Here is a 23,671-nt window from a genome sequence, read left to right as displayed (position 1 = left end):
AAGTCACTAGAAAAATATCACCAGTGTCTGGCTGATTACTAAAAATCCACTGGCAGGATCAGCACTCCTGTTTCAGTGTACTCTCCCAGACTAACACCCCCAGTATTAAGGCACTGGTTACTGTCAATCAGCTGCATGGAGTAGGTCATATCATCAACGTGTCTGACACAAAGCTTCTAAAACAAGCTCCCCATTGCAAGCTTTATCACAACATGGTGGTACCAGAAGGACAGAGAAAATGTTTCAAGGAAGTCCTCAAAGCCTCTCTGAAAAACTCACTGACTCATTGTGATCTCTTGTCCAAGACTGCCCTAACTGGAGAAGTGTCCATGAAGGTGCAAACCAACTTATGCATCTGCAACAGGCCCAGATGAAGATCAACTACAACCAGAGAAAGCCACTTGCAAAAACACAAGCATCCCTTTCATCTTCCTAATGAAATAGCATCTGCCCTTTATCTGGTAGGGTCTGCGGGTCCAGCATTGAACTATTGAGTCACGTCAGATCCCACAGTATTGGGAGTGGGAGAAAGAAATCCTTGGTCCCCAAGGGAGTGTCTAAAAGAAAGGACCTTCATGAATCTATTTCCTCTCTTCCTTCATAGCAGGTGATCATAGAGGGATGTGGTAATGTACTGTTAATGTCACTGGACTGGTAATCCAGAATCCCAGGCTAATGTTCTGTAGGCAAGAGTGTAAATAAAATAATTCCAGATGGTGAAATTTAAATTCAATAAATCTGGAATTAAAAGTTAGACTAATGGAGGCCATAGTTTAATAGTGATCATCATGAAAACTAATGTCATTTATGGAAGGGAATTTACTGTCTTTACCTGGCTTAGCCACAGCAACGTGACTCTTAAGGACGCTCTGAGATGCTTTGACAGTAGATCCGTTTAAGGGCAACTAGCACTGGGACAATAAGTGTCACCCTTCCTAACAACTCCCATGCAAAAACAAATGCCAGTTCAGTATCTTTCTGATTACTTTTTCCAATGCTCCAATAATCTTGAAACAACGATAGTGGATTGTGAAAGATAAGGGAGGGGTGGTGGTTAGAGTAATGTAGAAACAGTATGTTTGATTTATAGAAACAGAAAATCATACAGTAACGTGGTTGACTATTAACTGTCTTCTGAAATGGTCTAACAAGTCACAGTTTAAAGCCAATAGGACTAGGCAACAAATACTGGCCTTGTCATCAATGTCCATATTCCATGAAAGAGTCTTGATTAAAAACATTCACCTACAATTTCCCCTCCAGATCTGGCTTGGAATTATAATCGCTTCTGGTTCACTACTGCAGGGTCAAAATCCTGGAACTCCCTCTCCATCAGGATTACTTATGCAACAACGGTTCAAAAAACAGCAACTTATCACAATCTTCTCGAGGGCATTTAGGAATGGGCAACAAATATACCATCTCCAATGAAAGAATTTTAAAAAAATTTCTACACAAGAATAAGCCCTCATGTTGTTGAGGATAATATGGCCACATGGACTGATGATTGACTAACTAACAGAATGCAGGCATTTGAGAAGAATGGGGAATTTGGAAAACTGTAACTTGTGGAGTGTTACAGAGATCAGTGCTGGAGCCTTAACGAATCACAATCCATATAAATGAATCGGATGAAGGGACCGGGTGTTGTGTAGCCCAATTTGGGGATGATGCAAAGATAGATTGTGAACACATTGAGGATCTCACTGAATGGTAGGACGGGCTTGAGGATCTGAATGGTCTCCTAGCTTCCTATGACACAAAGCATCTGCAAAAGGATATAGATAGTTTTAGTGAGAGATTATTACACGGGAAAGTGTGATGGTTTCGTATTGGTGGGAAGAGTAACATAAAGGATTTAAATGGAGAAAGAATGCAAAATGCTGCGAAATAAAGGAACAGCAGTTTCCTTGTACATGAATCACAATAAGTAATAATCACAACAGGTACAACAAGTGATTAGCAAGGCAAATGGAATGTTGCCATTTATTGCAATCGGGTGAAGTATAGTGGTAGGAATGTCTTGCCAGAATTGTACATAGTATTGGTGAGACCAAATCTGAAGTAAAGCTTATAGTTTTAGTCTTCATACTTAACGAGCGATGTACTTACGTTGCAGTACCTAGAACATTCAAGGTCGATTGCAGGGTTGAAGGGATTGTCTTCCGAGGAAGGTTTGGGCCTATGTGATTGGAATTTTGAAATTGAGCTGAGATCCCCTCGAAACATGTAAGAATCTGGATGCATCTTGTAAGTGTAGATGCTGAGAGAATATTTCCCCTCATAGAATGATCTAGAGCTGTGGAGTACCGTTTAAAAATAAGATGGAGATGAGGAGGAATTTCTCTGAGTTGTTAATTTTTTCATGTCACTACTCTGTGTATAATGAGTCATTTTACAGAAAAGAGGAGTTGAAACCACAAATAGAATAGAATCCCTACAGTATGAAAGCAGGCCAATCAGCCCATTGAGTCCTCACCAACCCTCTGAAAGTCATCCCACCCTGAACCACCCCATCCCTGTAACCCTGCACTTCCCACGGCTAACTCACATAGCCTGTACATCCCTGGACACTATGGGCAATTTAGCATGGCCAATCCACACACCTACACACCTTTGGACTGTGGGAGGAAATCGGAGAACCCAGAGGAAACCTGAGGGGAGAATGTGCAAACTCTACACAATCACCCAAGGAAGGAAGCAAATCCAGGTCCCTGGTGCTGTGAGGCAGCAGTGCTAACCACTGAGCTACTGTGCCACCCATTAGCTCCTAACTCAAATGCTTTTAATGTCCTACAGATGAGCATTAAATGTGGGCAGAAAAAGATCCCATGGAAATGTTTTGGAAAAAAACATGGAAGTTGCACCCAATGTCATAGCTAATACTTACCATTCAACAACAACATTGTGACTTGTCATGAATATGCTGCTGTTTGTGGGAATTTGCTGTGTGGAAACTGGCAACTGTGTTTTCCCACAACAGTAACTAACTATAATTTTTTTAAAAAGGACCGCTAGAGATCTGAAACAAACAAAAAAAATCAAAAGTAGAAATTGCTGAAGAAACTCAGCAGATCTGGCAGCATCTGTGGAGAGACAAAAGTTAATATTTTGAGTCCATTCTTCAGAACTGTGACTTCAGACTAGAACTAGATGTTAGAATAATACCCAACTAACCCCTTGAAAGTCCTTCACAAGCTGTGTGGGGTTTGAGAAATCATGAGGTTGTGAAAGATGCTGTACAAATGGACAATATGCTCAGATCATGGGCAGGAGGGAGTTTAAGATTGTGGTTAATGCGTAAAAGGAATCAATTTGAATTCTGTTTTTCATTTCTCAAACACGTTATATTGCCTCACTGTTTGTGAACAAAATCTCCAGATTTAAAAAAACAATTTTGAAATTGTGGCATAAAAACAGAAAGTGCTGGAAATACCCATTATGCTCAGTGGAAAGCTAATTGGCTTAGTCAAACTATAAATCAGATTGGCATGATTAAGAGGAGAGTGTTTTTATAAAGCTCAGTAAGACTTTCATAAGACTAGCATTGGTAAGAACATGAACATAACAATCTCTCATCCTGTCCTTCACCAGGAGCAGTAAATAGATTCAGTATTGCATAATATGATTTTAAATGGACAGAAAAAGTTGCAAGGTGACTTGCATTATATGAATGTTCTCCTTGTTATCATTTCAGTCCAGTGTGAGTCAGTTATGACTCAAAGATGTGAGGAAATGTCGTGAAGGGACAAAATATGAAAGAAGATGAAATCTTTGGTTACGTATGTCAGTATTCTGACCAGAAGCCTAAAGAGCATGTAAATGAAGATGCCATTTCTAATGACAGCATTAACTCCAAAAGAAGTAGTGTATATGCTTCTGAATGGAAAGCTGGAGTGAGAATGGCGGTGGTTATCAGAGTTAAGTTAGCAAAGTGTCCCAATGTCAGTATCAGCAGATTGGAGGAAGTCAGTTCACAACTGGAGTCATATTGGACTGGATACATTAACTCTGTTACTCTCTCTCTCTCTCTCCCACAGATGATCCCAGATTTGCTGAATTTCTCCAGCATTTTTGTTTTTGCTTTTATTGTGGAGGAAGTTAGAATCACTATTTGGGAAGAAAGAACATTTGGACTGAAGACGGCTAAGTGGAAACAAACAAGTGAACAAATGATGCAAGAGATAATGCCCAAGAAACAGGAACAATGGCGATGAAAGAGTGAACATGACTGTACTGCAATTACTGTGGAACAAAAACCGTACTTAGTGACGAGAAAGGAAGCAGATTACTTGGTGAGGCCACACCTAGAAATACCATGTGAAATTTTGTCCAGGGAAAGATATACTTGCCTTGAGATGAATGCAATGTAGGTTTATTGGATTAATTCCTGGGATGAGGGGACTATCAAGAAGGGGAAAGCAGGAACTATTTGTCATTGGAAATTAATAGATTCCATTATAATTAAAGGCCTTATTACTGAATACTTAGAAAATCATAATGGGATTAGACAGAGTCCACACAGTTTTCGAAAGCGAAATCATGCACCACTAATCTATTAGAGTTTTTGATTAAGTAATAGGTTAAGTGGAAAAAAGGGACACAGCGTCCTTGGATTTCCACAAGACATCGATAAGGTGCTACATCAAACATTACTGTACAAAATGAAAATGCATGAAGGTAACAGGATCAAGGATTGATTAGTTAATAGGAAGCAGAGAATAGGGATAAATTAGTCTTTTTCAGCTTAGCAAACTGTAACCTGTGGAAGAAGGTGTTTGGTATGCTTTCCTTTACTGGTCAGAGTATTGAGTAAGGGAGTTGGGAGGTCATGTTACGGCTGTACAGGACATTGGTTGGGCCACTTTTGGAATATTGCATGCAATTCTGGTCTCCCTCCTATCGGAAAGTTGTTGTGAAACTTGAAAGGTTTCAGAAACGATTTACAAGGTTGGAGGATTCGAGCTATAGGAAGAGGCTGAACAGGCTGGAGCTGTTTTCCCTGGAGTTTTGGAGGCTGAGGGGTGACCTTATCGAGGTTTATAAAATCATGAGGAGCATTTATAGGATGTATAGACAATGTATTTTCCCTGGGGTGGGGGAGTCCAGAACTATAGGGCATAGGTTTTGGGTGAGAGGGGAAAGATATAAAAGAGAACAAAGGGGCAACTGTTTCATGCAGGGGGTGGTACATGTATGGAATGAGCTGCCAGAGGAAGTGGTGGAGGTTAGTACAATTGCAACATTTAAAAGACATCTAGATGGGGATATGAATCAGAAGGATATGGGCCAGGTTCTGGCAAGTGGGACTAGATTGGGTTGGGATATCTGGTTGGCATGGACGGGTTGGACTGAAGGGTCTGTTTCCATGCTGTACATCTCTATGACTCTATGACTCTGTGAATGCCACAGGACTCAGCGCTGGGCCCTCAACCATTTACAATCTGTATCAGTGATATTGATGCAGGGACTGAATGTAAATATTTTAAATCAACCTGTTATGGCACATCTCTGGAGCAGATAGGACTTTAACCAGATCCCCTGGCTCAAAGGTAGGGACATTACCACTGTACCATAAAAGCCATCAGAGACTATGGTAGTTAAATTTGATAATGATATCAAGGTAGATATTGTGGAATGAACTTCCAGAGGAAGTGGAGGATGTGGGTACAGATACGATTAAAAAACATTGAGATAAGTCGATAAATAAGAAATGTTTGGAGGGATAAGGGCAGAGTGGGACTAGTTTAGCTTGGGATTATGTTTGGCATGGACTGGTTGGAATGAAGGGTCTGTATCCTTGCTGTACGACTCTATGACTATGACTCTATAGGTAGGAAAATAAAACTGAGAATTTGCAAAGGGATATAAATAGGTGGTTGGGTAGAAATTTGGAGTACAATGTGGGAAGATATGAACATGTCCAATTTGGCAGTAAGAACAGAAAAGCAATATGCTACTTACATTGAGAGAAATCACAGAACTCAGTGATAATGAGGGATCTGGGTGACCTGTATGGGGATTACTAAAGTTAATCCGCAACTGTAGAAAGTGGTTAGGAAGGTGAATGGTATATTGGTGCTTATAGAAAGAGGAGTAGAATACAAAGTAGCAATGTCTTATTGCGGCTACACATGGCCATGGTGAGACCATGTCTGGAGAACTTTGTACAGTTTTTGTCTCCTTATGAGAAAGGATGTTATTGCAATAGAAGTAATGCAAAGAATGTTCACTCAAAAAAGAAAACTCAATCCTGGGGTGAAGAGTTAACCTTATGAAGAAAGGCTGAACAGGCTGGGCTAATACCCATTGGTGTTTGGAAGAATGAGAAATTTGCTGTTGAAACATGGAAGATCCTGAGGGGACATTATAGGTTCGGTGGTTGATTATCCACCCGATCAACAGCACAAATACAGTACTGAGAAACAGCTTGCAGTCAGAGAAACATGAGAGAGACATGAAATTCTCTGACTGGGGGAGCAGCTGGTTATGGATTCTGTTCCTCTCATGTAAAGAGATGACCTTACTCTGATTAGTCCATTATCATTTCCTGGGCATTTTGGGGGATTTTTGGAGTGGGGGGGGGATTTTGCCTGCCACCACACCCCTCACATATTTTCAGCTTTGTGAGGCACTCCCTTGCTACTTTTGGTGCACTTGAGAAAGGATCAGCGCTGTCCAAGTTTCTCTGAACGCACCGGCCCTGACAAATAGGACTATCCCTCTGTCAGACTCTGAGAAAGTGTCAGGACATCATTGCAAGTTCACATATTCCTGGCTCACAAGAGGAGCTGTTACTTCCGAAGCCAATAATTCCCACACAACATTCTGGAACAAAAAACAGGAATTGCGAGGAATGCACAGCAGGTCTGGCAGCATGTGTAAAGCAAGAGATAGTGTTAAAGTTTGATGTTGATGTCCTCTCATCAGATCAAAAAACAGTATTTACAGCTTTCCTTCTTTCTGCTCTCATCACCATGTAGCTGTTGTGTTTCTCAATCTCTGGAAACGCTCGTTAGCAGAATAGGAAGGATTTGAAGGGATACAGGCCACGTGCTGGCAGGTGGGACTAGATTGGGTTGGGATATCTGATTGGCATGGATGAGTTGGACCAAAGAGTCTGTTTCCATGCTGTACATCTCTATGACTCTATGAGCAGGCATTCAATTTCAGTCTGGCTTCTTGGAAGCCTGATTTACATCTTCCAGGGATGTTTCCAATCATCATGTTCTTCACCACCCTTAAAATGGCAGCACACAATTGGGGATGGGCAACCAAATGTTGGTGTTGCCAGCAATGTCCACACCCTGTGATTGAATTATTAAAAAAGGCACACACACACACACACACACACACACACACACACACACACACACACACACACACACACGGTGTGGAATCACATTTGGAGGCTAAATAGCCATTTCGACACCTCAGTGAGAACATCACCTCCCTCCAAAATGTCTATCCAGATGATATGCACAAGTCTTGGAGTGGGGCTCGAACCTTACTGACGCAGATTGGGGTACCACTAACTTGCAAACCTAGACATAACCTCAATATGAGAATAAATCAGAACTCTGCTGCTCACTTTCCCTCTCTCAGCAACAATATTATTTTCTCCAAAGACAAAATGGGGAATTCCCACTGAGTTCAAAAACAGTGCATCGTGCCGACCAGCCAAGATTCAGGTTCAGTCCTGAGTATATTGCTAAGCTTGCTAAACTAGTGGAGGCCTTCTCTGTCAAAGAGATAGAACCACCCCCTTTCCTCCACCTCTTGCAACAAAAATCACAAAAATCTTCTATATCAAAGGGAGCAGTGCTTCCGTAGCCATTCCGGAATGAAATCAGGACTATTTCTTCACAGGGTGTAGTCAGAACCTGGAACTCAAAACAGCTGGATTTTGAGGTGGAGAGGGACACTGAGAAGTGGATTGATTTGATAATTCCAACGTGTGGGGACCAGTTAGGATCAGAGGAGTGGAGATATACAACTATACAAATTCGGCCCCTTGAGCCTTTTCTGCCATTTGATAAGATCATGGCTGATCTGATTGTGGCCTCAACACTACTTTCCTGACTACCTCCAATAACCCGTGACTCCCTTGCTAATCAAGAATCGATTTGCCACTGCTTTCCATATATTCAATGTCTCCTCCTCTCCTGCTCTCTGGGGAAGGACATTCCACAGACTCATGACCTCTGAGAGATAAATTCACTTCTCAATTTTAAAAAGGAGGCCCTTCATTTTTGAACTGTGACCCCTAGCTCTAGTCTCTTCCACTAGCCCTCTTCGGTCTCTCAAATTAAAGGTTGGGGAGTCGGTGTTTGTGGGCGCTGTTTGTGGACTGTAGGAATTTAAACAGATAGTGAGGTTCAAGGCCATTAAGGAATTTGAATGCAACAGTGCTCCTGTATTAAATGTCTGACTTTCGGCCTCTGGGGACCAATATAGAGGACAGGATGTTTATTGATGAATCTCAGGAATGGGTTACGGGCATCAGAGGTTTGGATAGGATAAAATGTTGCTGTCAGCGAGTTTAGATTCCTTGAGAAGGTGAATTATTAAAGATCTCCCCCACTCTGCAAACAATTGGAAATTATTGAATACAGCGAGAATTTCTTCCATTGGTTTTGGATGAGATGTTAAGCCAAGGCTCTGTTTTTCCAGTTGGGACATATAAAAGAACTCATGGAATGATTTTGAAGAAAAAGAATTTAATTTTGATTTGAGTTGATTTATTGTAGTCACATGTACCTAAGTACAGTGAAAACTTTGTTTTGCGAGCAGTACAGGCAGATCATGGCAAAAAGGAGCGTACAGATCATAGGGTGCTTAGACATAGTGAGGTACATAAGGTTACACTGCACAGGAGGTGCACAAAGCAAGATCAATATTAGCAAGATCACAGGTGAGCTTTCCTTGGTGCCTCAGCAAATATTTATCCTTCACAAAAACAGATCACCTGGTCACTATCACTCTGCAGTTTGTGGGACCTTTGCTGTGCATAGATTGGCGCTGAGTTTTTGAGGAATAGTCACTATGCTTCATTGGCTATAAAGCACTTTCAGACACCCAGTCGTCATGGGAGGTGCATCTAAATGCAAGTTAGTCTTTTCTCTCATGTGCTCTTAGTTTGTGAAAAGTCTTAAGAAAGTTACATATTATCAAATGAACCATAACAGTTTTTTTTAGTAACATCTAAATTTGTAATTACTGCTAAACATCCTCATTGATGCTGGAAAGTTAGTTATACATTTGTTAAATGATAAATTTCTCATTTTGATAAAATTTCACCTTAAATTTTTTTATGTTTTAACATGATAGTTGGCTTATATTGTAATGCAAATTATCATTTATTTCATGAGCTGAAATGTTTAAAGTAAAAATGGAAAGGATTCAATGCTTTTAGCGTCCTGCTCTGTGTACTGTAAGAATACTTTAACATGATTGGCTTCTTACCTTGTATGATGACATCATTGTTGTTGACATCCTTGAGATCCTCTTTGCTGGGGAGATAGTGGTGTAATGATAATGTCATTGGGCTATTCATACTGAATCCTAAAAGTAATGTTCTAGATACATGGGTTCAAATTGGTGGAATTTAAAAATTCAATTGTAAAGGTTAATCTCAGTAATGATGATCAAAAAACTATCAATGATAGTAGCAAAAAAAAACCATCTGGCCCACTGAAGTCTTTTCGGGAGAGAAATCTACTGTCCTTAGCTAGTCTGATTTACAACATGTGACTCCAGAGTTACAGCTACAGCAATGGTCAGCATGGAAACAGACCCTTTGGTCCAACTCATCCAAGTATCCTAAATTAATTTGGTCCCATTTGCCAGCATTTGGCCCACATCCCTCAAAACCCTTCCCTACTCATAAACCTATCCAGATGCTTTGTAAATGCTGTAATTGTACCAGCCTCCACCACTTCCACTGGCAGCTCATTCCATACATACACCACTTTCTGCGTGAAAAAGTTGCCCCTTAGGTCTCTTTTAAATCTTTCCTCTCTCACCTTAAACTTATGCTCACTAGTTTTGGATTCCCCTATCCTGGGAAAAAGACCTTCACTATTCACCCCATCCACGCCCCTCATGATCTTATAAACCTCTATAAGGTCACCCCTCAGTCTCTGACACTCCAGGGAGAATAGCCCCAGCCCATTCAGCCTCTCCCTTTGGCTCAAACCCTCCAACCCCGGCAAATATTTTCTGAACCCTTTCAGGTTTAACAACAACATCTTTCCTATAGCAGGGAGACCAGAACCGAGCCTACAATAATGTGGTTGCCTCTTAATTGCCCTCATTTCAGGAGTATTCAGGGAAAGGCAACAAAAGCTGCCTTGCCTCTGATGTCCACATCCTCTGAAATAAAGGGACAAACATTAATCTGCGGTTGGAGAAAGGAAAAACCACAGCATAGTGATCATTGGATCTCTGCCGAGAGTAGTAGCGTATGCCATAGCTTCACGACTGATCACAAGATCCAAACTGATAGGTTTTTTGGAAGTTTTGTGCTTAATTCCTTCTGATATTAAATCCCGCCTTTGCCTCTGTCCTGACTCCCTGGCTAACTAAAGAAATCAAGGATGGTATCAAATTGAAAGAAAAAGCATACATTGTTGCAGAGGTCAACAGACTGAGAACTTTTTATAACCTGCAAAGGATGATTTGGAAAAAAAACCTTATATGGGAGACGTTAGAATACAAAAGTAAACTAACAAAAAGTATAATAACAGGCAGTAAGAGCTTCTATGAGTATACAAAAAGGACAGAGGGTAGCAAAAGAAAATGTTGGCCCAATAGAAGATGAGATTACAAATAATAGTAAATGAGGAAATAGCAGGGAATTCAATCAGATATTTACTATCTGTCTTTGCATTAACATAGACAAAAAATAAACTAAAAGTGATAGAAAATCAAAGGACAAAAAGTGAATAAATAAAGGAATTATTATTACTGGTGAAAACATACCAGGAAAATTGATTGGACTAAAGGCTATTAGGTTCCTTGTATCTGATGGCCTATATCCCAGGATTTTAAGGAAAGTACCTGAAGAGATATTGAATACATTGGTTGTAATCCTTCAAAATTTCCTATGTTCAGGGAAGGTCCCAGTGAATTGGAAAGTTACAAGCGCAACACCTCTATTCAAGAAAGGAGGGAGACATAAAACGACAGGCCTGATAGCCTAACAGAATTACATAAATACTGGAATGTACGTATTAAGGAAATTGTGGCAGTGTATTTAGAAAATCATTATATAATACAGCAGAGTCAACAGGGCAAGTGCAAAGCAGGACGGCAAATTTGATGTCTTAGTTTTAATATCTGCTTGGCAAATGGGTCTTCCTGAATTATATAAAACGTATGTTTGCAGGATTCTGTGCTGAGTGATACTGTAAGCCTAGGTTCAATGGGGAAAGATTACAGTTTTAAGGCCTTTATACAGCAGTAGATTGATGTAAATATAGCTGTAAATTGCATTTGGAGTGAGACTTCTTGCCACTTATTTGGCCAATTTGATCAACAACGCAACTCATGTATCCAAATTGTGATGTATAGAATTCCTTGAGTGCAGATGGAGGCCGTTCAGCCCATTGAGTCTGCACCAGCACTCTGAAGGGCATCCCACCTTGACCCAGGCCAAAGCCTGTCCCTGTAACTCTGCCTTTACTACAGTTAACTCACCTAGTCAGCACATCCCTGGATACAGTGGGGCAATTTAGCATGGCCAATCCATCTAACCTCCATATCTTTGAACTGTGGGAGGAAATCAAGGCACTCAGAGAAAACCCGCATAGACATGAGGAGAATGTGCAAACTCTACACAGGGAGTCGCCCGAGGTTGGGTTCAAACCTGGGTCTCTGGTACTGTGAGGTAACAGTGCTAACCACTGATCCACATGCCTTGCCTTTAAATCAGAAGGTTGTAGCTTCAACTCCTGCTCAACCTGGGCCCAAAAATCAAGTCTGATACTGCTGCACTATTGATGGTGCTGTTTTCAGATGAGATGCTAAACTGAGGGCCCACTTGCCCTCAGCTAAGATCTCAGTGTTTCAGAGAAGAGCAAGGGAATTCTCCTGTGTTGTCCTGATCAACATTTATCCCTCAATCAAGAACAACCAAAATAAAACCAGACAATCTGACCATTATCCCATTTAACATAGTTAAAAGTCACACAACATGAGGTTATAGTCCAACAGGTTTAATTGGAAGCACACTTGCTTTCGGAGCGACGCTTTCGGAGTTTCTCCAGTTTCCTCATTTCCCCTCCCCCCACCTTGTCTCAGTCAAATCCCTCGAACTCAGCACCGCCTTCCTAACCTGCAATCTTCTTCCTGACCTCTCCACCCCCACCCCACTCCAGCCTATCACCCTCACCTTGACCTCCCCCGACCTATCACATTCCCAACGCCCCTCCCCCAAGTCCCTCCTCCCTACCTTTTATCTTAGCCTGCTGGACACACTTTCCTCATTCCTGAAGAAGGGTTTATGCCCGAAACGTCGATTCTCCTGCTCCTTGGATGCTGCCTGACCTGCTGCGCTTTTCCAGCAACACATTTTCAGCTCTGATCTCCAGCATCTGCAGTCCTCACTTTCTCCAGTGAAGAAAATTAACTCAGATTACGACGCGATCTTGATCAGATAGGTCAATGGGCTGAGAAGTGGCAGATGGAGTTTAATTTAGATAAATGCGAGGTGCTGCATTTTGGGAAAGCAAATCTTAGCAGGATTTACACACCTAATGGTAAGGTCCTAGGGAGTGTTGCTGAACAAAGAGACTTTGGAGGGCAGGTTCATAGCTCCTTGAAAATGGAGTCGCAGGTAGATAGGATAGTGAAGAAGGTGTTTGGTATGCTTTCCTTTATTGGTCAGAGTATTGAGTACAGGAGTTGGGAGGTCATGTTGTGGCTGTACAGGACATTGGTCAGGACACTGTTGGAATATTGCGTGCAAGTCTGGTCTCCTTCCTATCGGAAGGATGTTGTGAAACTTGAAAGGGTTCAGAAAAGATTTACAAGGATGTTGCCAGGGTTGGAGGATCTGAGCTACAGGAAGAGGCTGAACAGGCTGGAGCTGTTTTCCCTGGAGCATCGGAGGATGTGTGGTGACCTTATAGAGGTTTATATAATCATGAGGGGCATGGATAGGATAAATAGACAAATTCTCTTCCCTGGGGTGGCATAGTCCAGAACTAGAAGGCATAGATTTAGAGGGGGAAAATATAAAAGGGACCTAAGGGGTAACCTTTTCATGCAGAGGGTGGTACGTGTATGGAATGAACTGCCAGAGGAAGTGGTGGAGGCTGGTACAATTACAACATGTAAGAGGCATCTGGATGGGTATATGAATAGGAAGTGTTTGGAGGGATATGGGCCGGGTGCTGGCAGGTGGGACTGGATTGGGATATCTGGTCAGCATGGGCAAATTAGACTGAAGGGTCTGTTTCCCATGCTGTACATTTCTATGACTCTATGCTGTTTAGTGGGAGCTTGCTGTGCATAAATTGGCTGCCCTGATTCCAATCTTATGACCTCAATCAGGTGTAAAGTGATCTGACGGCGCGTCCTCCAGTCATAGAGACGGACAACACGGAAACCGACCCTTTGGTCCAACTTCTACATGCCGACCAGATGTCCTAAATCAATCTCCTCCCATTTGCCAGCATGTGGCCCAAATCCCTCTAACGCCTTCTCATCCAGACTTCTTTTAAATGTTATAATTGTACCAGCCTCCGCCACCGGAAACAAAAAGTTAACTCTGCTTTCTCTCCACAGTTTGGAAACAGGCCCTTCGGTCCAACAAGCCCACACCGACCGTCTGGCGAGCACCCCACCCAGACCCATTCCCTGACGTTTACCCCTGACTCATGGACCTAACACTACAGGCGGTTTCCCATGGCCAATTCACCCTGACCTGCCCATCTCTGCTACTGTGGGAGGGAACCCGCACAGACATGGGGGAGAATGTGCAAACTCCACACAGGCAAGTCACCCGAGGCTAGAATCGAACCTGGAACCCTGGCGCTGTGAGGGTAGCAGTGCCACCCTGCCGAGTTTTTCCAGCAATTTCTGCTTTTATTTCTGATTTTCAGCATCCAGTGTACTGTCTTTAGTCAGGTGTAAAGTGTGTTGGGTTTGTCCTGTAGCTACGAGAAATGCATATCCCTGTATAAATTATAATCCTCCCAACTCCCACAGTCCAAAGATGTGCAGGTCAGGTGAATTGGCTATCCTAAATTGCCCGTAGTGTAGGTAAGGGGTAGATGTAGGGGTATGGGTGGGTTGCGCTTCGGCGGGGCGGTGTGGACTTGTTGGGCCGAAGGGCCTGTTTCCACACTGTAAGTAATCTAATCTAATCTAACTCTCTGTGACTTGTAGTCCTTCCTCAACCCCAGTTATTTAAAAAGGGTAAGAGTGAGCAAGTGAACAAGGCGGGCATTTACTTCTGACAGGTGTGGCCGACAGACCAGGAAGATGATATTTTGGATTCGGAGATTGAGAAGAAACATTTGGGATTTCCCTCCCGACGCGACAAACACCCCACCCCACCGCCGGCCGCATGAATCATGAAAGAAATGAAAAGTTGTAAATTGCAACTTCGCGTTGGAAAATCTGCGGGCGGTTGCCTGGGGGCGCTCGAAGAAAGAAAAAGAAAGTTTCGAAAAAGTCCTCACAACTTTCGATTGCCAGGTTTCAGTGTTTAACTTCCCTCCCCTGCGACAGGACTGGTTTCGGTGCTGACTCCAGGGTTTACTGGGGAGTCAGACTTGATGATATTGACTGTCTAGGCACAAGGATATTAGGAGTTAGAATAGAGGGGGAAATCTATCATTTGGAATCTCTGCTGCCTGGTGTCTCTCAGTACCCTTCGCCACAGAAGGCATGGCGGACTTTATCCCCCCTCAGATGGACCCAGGACACAGGCCAACTTTCAGGTACGATATTCAGTTATTCAGGTCGTGAGAGTAAACCTGTACAAAATGCCAACGTGTTCACTTTTTCCCCCCCCCCCCAACTTGTTCATACTTTTCCCCTCTGTCTCCCTCGCTCGAAACCGTTTCAGGAGCACCGCTGCCCTCCCAAAAGCTGCATCTCACTGTCTGATCTGCATTTTTGATGGATCGAGACGAGATTGCCAGGCGGCACTTCGACTGTGGGGGCCATCACACCCTGAATCGAATTTTCCCCGCCTCCTGATCGACCAGGAGTTTTGTTTTTCAAAAATAGGAGAGGGAATGCGGTCTTTGAAAAAGGCGTTGGAAACAGCCAACAGTGACTTCCGTTAGGGAATTGGATTTGTAAGGGAGAGTGGAGTGAGCTTTCAAAGAGGCCAGATCAACACTTTCTGCGTTTCGCTGTCCCAATGTCTGCAGAGTGAGACAGAGTGATTTGAAGGAGCCAGTGTCGGACTGGAGTGGACAAAGTTTTTTTAAAAAAAAAATCACACAACACCAGGATGATGAAGGGTTCATGGGTGGGGAAGTCGTGGGATAGCGGTCAAAGCCTCAAGTGTGTGGGAGAGAACAGGTGAATAGTGCTGGGGACTTCACAGAGAGTCAGCCACAGAGTTACTTTGACATTTGTGGAAGAGAGCGGCGATGACTAACTGGGAATACGGCATGGCGACTGACACAATAAACAAACGACAAAGTCAGGACCAAATCTTATCAAGGAACCCCTTTAGTACTGTGACATATGCTTCTTTTTATATTGTTGGGCCACCCATCAGTGGTAGACGTGTGAATAAGTGAAGTGCTACGTGTTTAGGGAATCCTTCCTATCTGCTCTCCCTGCTATAGGAAAGATGTTGTGGAATTTGAAAGGGTTCAGAAAAGACTTACAAGGATGTTGCCAGGGTTGGGGGATCTGAGCTACAGGGAGAGGCTGAACAGGCTGGGGCTGTTTTCCCTGGAGCGTCGGAGGCTGAGGGGTGACCTTATAGAGGTTTACAAAATTATGAGGGGCATGGATAAGGTGAATAGGCAAAGTCTTTTCCCTGGGGTCAGGGAGTCCAGAACTAGAGGGCATAGGTTTAGGGTGAGAGGGGAAAGATGTAAAAAAGACCTCAGGGGCAACATTTTCACTCAGAGGGTGGTACGTGTGTGGAATGAGCTGCCAAAGGAAGTGGTGGAGGCTAGTACAATTGTAACATTTAAAAGGCATTTGGATGGGTATATGAATAGGAAGGATTTGGAGGGATATGGGCCGGGTGCTGGCAGGTGGGACCAGATTGGGTTGGGATATCTGGTTGGCATGGACAGGTTGGACCTAAGACTGTACATCTCTAAGACTCTATAATCTGTGATGTTGTGGTAATGCCATTGGCCTATTAATTGAGAAACCTAAACTAAAACACTGGGAATATGGGTCAAATCCCACCATGGCAGACAATGATTTTGTATTTAAAATCTTGAATTAAAAAGATAGGTCTTGAATGGTGTAAAAAAACAATGTGTTTCACTAATTCAGAAGTCACATGACACCAGGTTATAGTTCTAAAGCAGCTCTGAAAGTTTGTGATTTTAAATAATTTTGTTGGACTATAACCTGGTGTCATGTGACATCTGATCTTGTCCACTGCAGTCCAACATGGGCATCTCCAACATTATGGTTCACTAATGACCTGGAGGGAAGGAAAGCTGCCATCGCTACCTGACCTGACCAATCTGTGACTCCAGATCCACAACGATGTGGTTGACTTCTGGGTCATAAGGAATGGGCATAAATGCTGGTCCTGCCAGTGACACCCATATCCCATGAACAGGTAATAAACAAAATTGTACTTTTCACACCCGCTGGTTGTCTTAAAGTGTTTTACAGCCAATGAAACACCTTCTGAAACATAGTCACTGCTATATTGTAAGAATCACAGTGGCTAATTTGTGTTTGGCAAAGTCCCCCAAACAGCAACGTGATAATCTGTTTCTCTTGTGAAGTTGATTAAGGGTTGAATTTTATCAGGGCATTGGGGAGAAACCATCTCTTCAAAATGGCACCTGAGAGGGCAGATCGGGCCTCTGCTAAACATTGCATTCAAATGCCAGTACCTCCAAATGTGCGGCACTCCTTCTGAACTGCACTCAATTATCAGCTGTATTCCTTTGAACAGGGATACGAATCCAAAACCATGTGATTCACAGGCAAACATGCAACCAATGATCCCCAGCTGACATGAAGTGAGATAGATGTGTTCTTAACATAGCTGACAACATGGACTTGACGGGGTAAGGGGCTATGCTGTAGACCTCTATGACTCAGCTGTGAACCAGTATCATGGGTGGTGTTCCCTTTCTAAGCAAAGGAACCATAGTTGGAAATTAAAAATGGAAAGAACTGCAAATGTTATAAATCAGAAACAAAAACAGAAATTGCTGGAAAAGCTCAGCAGGTCTGGCAGCCTTTGTGGAGGGAAGTCATTGTTAACATTTGGGTCAAGTGACCTTTCTTCAAAACTTAGTATGTTCTGAGGAAGGGTCATTCAATCTGAAACGTTAACTCTGATTTCTCTCCACAGATGCTGCCAGACCTGATGAGCTCTTCCAGCAATTTCTGTTTTTGTTTCATACCCAGGCATTCCTCACTTACTTTAAGATCCCAACAGTTGATGTTTCCTTACTGTCGGCTTCCTCTCACAGTCCAAAATTGTGTGGTTTAGGTGGATTGGCCATGCTAAATTTCCCATAGTGTCCAGAGATGTGCAGGCTAAGATTAGCCCTGGGAAAATGCAGGGTTACAGGGATGGTATGGGTCAGGGTGGGAAGATCTTTGGAAGGTCGATGTGGGCTCGATGGTTCGAATGGCCTACAACACACTGTGGTGTTGATCTGCTGCCATAGACTTTAAACAAAAATGCTTATTTAATCATTTGCGGAACAATATTTAAAACAACACTGCTCAGCCTGTTTCAAGTGAAAACTACGACCATAAACCTAAGAGTTATTAATAAATCCAAAAGGGAATTCCAAGTGAAACATTTTTTACGAAGGGGTTGGTTAGCATAATGGTTTACTTCTTTTAATGAAGGAACCCCATAATTTATTGTGAAATTCTGTGAAGCCCCAACAGTCACTCCCTGCTACCTCCCAATGTCTATATTTTACAAAACAAAAATGAAAATGAAGTAGAGAGCCATCGAACAAATGATTATCTTTTATTACCAACATGAGTTGGGAGTAGGAGTAGGCAACATGGTGTCTAGAGCCTCCTCTGCCATTCCATACAATTTTAGCTGATCTGATAGACCTAGCTTCCCACCTACACTTGATGGCCTTTTCCTCCCTTGTTTGTCAGGAATCTATCCACTTCTGCCTGAAAGGTATTCAAAGCTCCACTTGCACTGCCTTTCAAGGAAGAGTGTTCCAAAAAAATTGGTGAGAAAAAGATCTCACCCTATCTCTGTTTTAAATAGGAAACCCCCACACATTTTAAAACAGCGTCCTAGTTCTAGGTGCCCCACAGCAATATGCCAAGGATCCCCAGATAGTGCCTTTCAAACACATGACCACTGCAATCTGGGAATTTGAGGGCAGCCATTGCTTGGCAACACCAAATCTAAGATGGTGGCAGTTAGGATGTTTCAGTCAGAGCTCATCCACTCTCTCCATTTCTTTCTCCTTTCTATGTCTTTCTTTCTGTCTCTTTTTGTTTCTATCTGGGTGTTTCTTTTGTTCGTTTCTTCACTCACGGCCTCAGCATTGGAGAGGCATTGTCTTGGCCCAGCCTATGGCAGTCCCTTGGTCCTGTCTCTTGGTGGTCTGTCGTGATCTCTTGGTGGCACAAGGTGGTCTTTTGGCCCAGCTTGGCGGTGTCTCAAACCGGTGTCTGGGCAGTCTGTGACAGTGTCTTACCCTAGTCCCTCAGCCCCGGTGTGGCGGTGTCTCGGTGTGCAAGTGGCTCCTGCCCAGGCATGTTCTAGAGGCAGCAGGAGATCGGGGAGGCAGCAGCTGCAGCAACAGCAATGGCATTATAGCCCGGTGTGTGAGAAGGGCTCAAGGTGAGGGACGTTCCTGGTATCTGAGGTGACAACATTGAGAACAGGTAGCTGAGCTAAGTGGAGGGCTATCAAAGACTGTTGAACTTTTAACTTTATTCCTTGATTTTTCTAATTTATATTAAGAAGAGCTTTAATGTTTAAAAAAGTGTTTCTACTTATTTTATGAATGTAATGCTTGACTTTTTAATTTTGTTTCTTTTACTACTTTGAACCCAAGATGGCACCATGTGTGGCGGCATTATACACTTTTCACTGTACTCCTGTACGTGAGTACACATGACAATAAAATCTAAATCTAAATCTACAAGGGTTCCTCCAGGCCGCTTACCATTCTGACGTGGAAATATCTCACTGTTCCTCTGTGTTGTTGGTTCAAAACCCGCGGAACTCCCTCCCTAACAGCACTGTGGGGCCACCTATTAAGAATGAACTGCAGCGGTTCAAGATACTTCGCGGCCATCTTCTTAAGGGCAATATGAATTAGATTAGATTAGATTACTTACAGTGTGGAAACAGGCCCTTCGGCCCAACAAGTCCACACCGCCCCGCCGAAGCGTAACCCACCCATACCCCTACATCTACATTTACATTTACCCCTTACCTAACACTATGGGCAATTTAGCATGGCCAATTCACCTGACCTGCACATCTTTGGACTGTGGGAGGAAACCGGAGCACCTGGAGGAAACCCACGCAGACACGGGGAGAACGTGCAAACTCCACACAGTCAGTCGCCTGAGGCGGGAAATGAACCCGGATCTCTGGCGCTGTGAGGCAGCAGTGCTAACCACTGTGCCACCGTGCCGCCCACAAGTAGTCAAACATATGCTGGCCAGACAGTGATTCTCACACCCACTGAAGAAATGTTATAAATGAAAAGGAAACACCTTTTTCATGTTCACCAGACCAAGATGCCTCAGGACTTGTCTTAATCACTGTCCATGTTAGCCATACCTCAATATGCAAAGCCAATCAAGGTGACTATCGATATGTTGCCAGGTTTGGAGGGCATGAGCTGTAGGGAGAGGCTGAATAGGCTGGGTCTATTTTCCCTGGAGGGTCAGTGGCTAACAAAATCATGAGGGGCATTGATAGGGTAAACGGTCAAGGTCTTTTTCCCAGGGTAGGTGAGTCCAAAACTAGATGGAACAGGTTTAAGTTGAGGGGGAAAGGATATTAAAGGAACCTGAGGAGCAATGTTTTCATGCAGAGGATGGTGCGTGTATCAAATGAACTGCCTGAGGAAATGTTGGAGCTGGTACAATTACAACATTCAAAAGGCAGCTGGATGGGTATATGAATAAGGTAGAGTTTGGAGGGATATAGGTTAAATGCTGGCAAATGGGATTAGATTAGATTAGGATATCTGGTCGGCATAGACAAATTGGAGCAAATGTCTGTTTCCGTGCTGTACAGCTCTATGGCTCTATGACTTTATGTTGCAATTAAGTCGCCTCTTCCTCTTCTAAAATCAAAATGTACAAATAATGAAAAGTATTTCAAGATAAAAATGACCTGAAAATTGTACGTAATACTTTCGTTATGCTGGGGGATCCCTTAGGCTTCTGGGGACTCTGGCTGAATAACAGACGAGGCTAGATTATGAAACTGAATACCACAGCAAGCTGTTGAATAATGCCAAATGAATGCAAAAGAGGAAATTGAAACACAGGCAGGCATGGCTGCTCTAGGTCTGTCTCCAGAGAGTGAATTCCATGCCCGACAACTGGCATGTGAAGAGAATCCGTAACTCTGCATTTCAAAATTGACATGTTGATGTTGCTCTGATCCCGTTTCTCTTTAAGAGCTCCAACTTTTGCAGAAACCTCCTTGCACTGCTGTAATTGCAAGTGCACTTCAGGAAGGTGGGGGACTTCTGAAGTGATGAGGAAGAGCTGTGGGAAGAGAGACAAGGAACACTGGGACAAGGAACTCCTTTTTCTTTTTATTCCTGGTGACTATTTGGAAAACCCCTACAATTAATGACTGTTTCTGTTCCCACTGAGGAACTATCTTTAAGTGGGGAATTCCCATGGTCCGTAGAATGAAAAGAAATATCCTTTTTTTTTCAGCGGACGAGTGACAAGAGTTTCATTATTAAAGGTGCTGATATTATTCTTCACAGATTAGTTCAACACACGACAAGGCCATTGAGTAATCTGGTCTGCACTGGCTCTTTTCGGCTGTCTTTAATTCCACTCCAGTTTTCGCTCCTCAAATCCCTGTGATTTTCTTTCTTCCAAAATTTATTTGTGGCAAAGCAATTGAAGGTGCCTCCACCACATTCTTGGGCATTGCATTTCAAATCCTGAACATTTTACTCCCGCCACCCTTGGTTCTTTTGCCCTTTGCACAATATCCACACCCTCTGCTTACTGAAGCTCTAAACATTGATATCTGTTTCTCTTTGTGTACTCATGCAAAACCTCTCCTGATTTTAAACATATATTCAGTCAGAGAGTAATACAGCACAGAGGCAGACCAATCAGTCCAATAGTCCAGGCCAGCCATATTCTCAAACTAAACTACTCCCACCTGCCTGTATTTGGCCCATATCTCTCCAAACATTTCTTATTCATGTATTTATCTAAGTCTCTTTTAAAAGTTGTAACAGTGCCCACATGCACCACTTTCTCCGGAAGTTCATTCCTCACACATTTCACTCTCTGTGTAAAACAATTGCCCCGAAAGTCTTTTTTAAATCTTTCCCCTCTTACGTTAAAAATATGCACTGAGTATTGAAATCCCTCAGTCGAGGGAAAAGACACCTTAGCTATGCCTCTTATGATTTTATAAACCTCTATAAGGTCACCCAGCAACCTCCTATGCTCCGGTGAAAAAAGTCCCAGCCTATCCAGCCTCTCCTTATAACTCAAACCCTTTATTCTCGGCAACATCCTGGTAAATCTCTTCTGAACCCTCTCCAGCTTAATAATATCCTATAATGGAGGGACAAGAACTATTCACAGTATTCCAGAAGAGGCCTCACCAATGCTCGTGGGCGGCACGGTGGCACAGTGGTTAGCACTGCTGCCTCACAGCGCCAGAGACCCGGGTTCAATTCCTGCCTCAGGCGACTCTTTGTGTGGAGTTTGCACATTCTCCCCGTGTCTGCGTGGGTTTCCTCCGGGTGCTCCGGTTTCCTCCCACAGTCCAAAGATGTGCAGGTCAGGTGAATTGGCCGTGCTAAATTGCCCGTAGTGTTAGGTAAGGGGTAAATGTAGGGGTATGGGTGGGTTGTGCTTCGGCAGGGCGGTGTGGACTTGTTGGGCCGAAGGGCCTGTTTCCACACTGTAAGTAATCTAATGCTCTGTACAAGCTCAGTGTAAAGAGCCCAAATCCTAAAATCAGAGGTCTGAGCAATGAAGGCAAGCATGCTAAATGCATTCTTAACCACCCTATCTATGTAACTGAACCTCTAAGTCTCTCTGTTCTACAACACTACCCAAGGCCCGGCTTCTAATTGTGTAAGCCTTGCCTTTGTTTGTTTTAGCAAAATGCAATTTAGTGTCATAGAGCCAAAGAGATATACGGCATAGAACAGACCCTTCAGTCCAACGCATCCATGCCGACCAGATATCCTAAATTAGTCTAGCCCCATTTGCCAGCACTTGGTTCATATCCCTCCAAACCTTTCCTATTTATATACCCATCCAGATGCCTTTTAATTGTTGCAATTGTACCTCCACCACTCCCTCTGGCAGCTCATTCCATACACACACCACCTTCTGTGAAAAGATTGCTCCTTAGGTCCCCTCAACTTAAACCTGTTCCATCTAGTTTTGGACTCACCTACCCTGGGAAAAAGACCTTGACCGTTTACCCTATCAATGCCCCTCATGGTTTCGTTAGCCACTGACTCTCCAGGGAAAATAGACCCAGCCTATTCAGCCTCTCCCTACAGCTCATACCCTCCAAACCTGGCAACACATCGATAGTCACCTTGATTGGCTTTGCATATTGAGGTATGGCTTTTCAGCTTCTGCCGATAGCTTAAATCCTCCAACCCCGGCAACGTCCTTGTAAATCTTTTCTGAGCCCTTTCAAGTTTCACAACGTCCTTTCAATTCATCCAAATTAACCCATCTGTCACTCTCAGCCCTTTGACCCAATTGATCAAGATCTTTTTGTAATTTCATAGAAACCCTACAGTGTGCAAACAGGCCATTTGGCCCAACACATCTGAAGAGTATCCCACCCAGACCCATTTCCCTACCCTAATGCTCTAGATTTACCCCTGACTAATGTACCTACCCTACACATCCCTGAACACTACGGGCAACGTAGTATTGCCAAAACACCCTGACCTGCCCATCTTTGGACTGAAGGAGGAAACTGGAGCACCCGGAGGAAACCCACACAGACACGGGGAGAATGTGCAAACTCCACACACACAGTCACCCGACGCAGGAATTGAACATGTGTCCCTGGTGCTGTGAGGCAGCAGTGCTAATCTTAGATAACCTTGTTCACTGGGAACTATACTATCAATCTTGGTGTCATCTGCAAATTTACAAATCACACTTTCTATATTCACCTCTAAAATATTGTTGGAGAAATTCCCCGGACTCAGACCTTGTGTATTGACAAACTTATTGCATGATATCACAGGGAGCACACCTTTCCTAACCTTGGTGCGGCGCTGCTCCAAAGCACTCTAGA

The 23,671-nt window shown here is 43.2% G+C and overlaps 1 protein-coding gene across 2 annotated transcripts in view; it reads left to right on the top strand.

Moving 5' to 3' along the window:
* The first annotated feature begins 14,695 nt into the window (after window positions 1–14,695).
* The window catches only part of LOC140488940 (ICOS ligand-like), a 41,243-nt gene continuing 32,267 nt past the window's right edge, over window positions 14,696–23,671 (top strand). For both annotated transcript variants that reach the window (XM_072588159.1, XM_072588158.1), the window contains exon 1: window positions 14,696–14,951. In XM_072588159.1, the coding sequence (XP_072444260.1) occupies window positions 14,899–14,951 (53 nt within the window). In that variant the 5' untranslated portion in view covers window positions 14,696–14,898. The remainder of the gene's footprint in view (window positions 14,952–23,671) is intronic.

The sequence above is a fragment of the Chiloscyllium punctatum genome, chromosome 18 (assembly GCF_047496795.1).
Source record: "Chiloscyllium punctatum isolate Juve2018m chromosome 18, sChiPun1.3, whole genome shotgun sequence".
Classification (NCBI taxonomy): domain Eukaryota; kingdom Metazoa; phylum Chordata; class Chondrichthyes; order Orectolobiformes; family Hemiscylliidae; genus Chiloscyllium; species Chiloscyllium punctatum.
The sequence above is the reverse complement of the archived record's forward strand: the minus strand, read 5'-3'. Positions and strand labels throughout refer to the sequence as shown.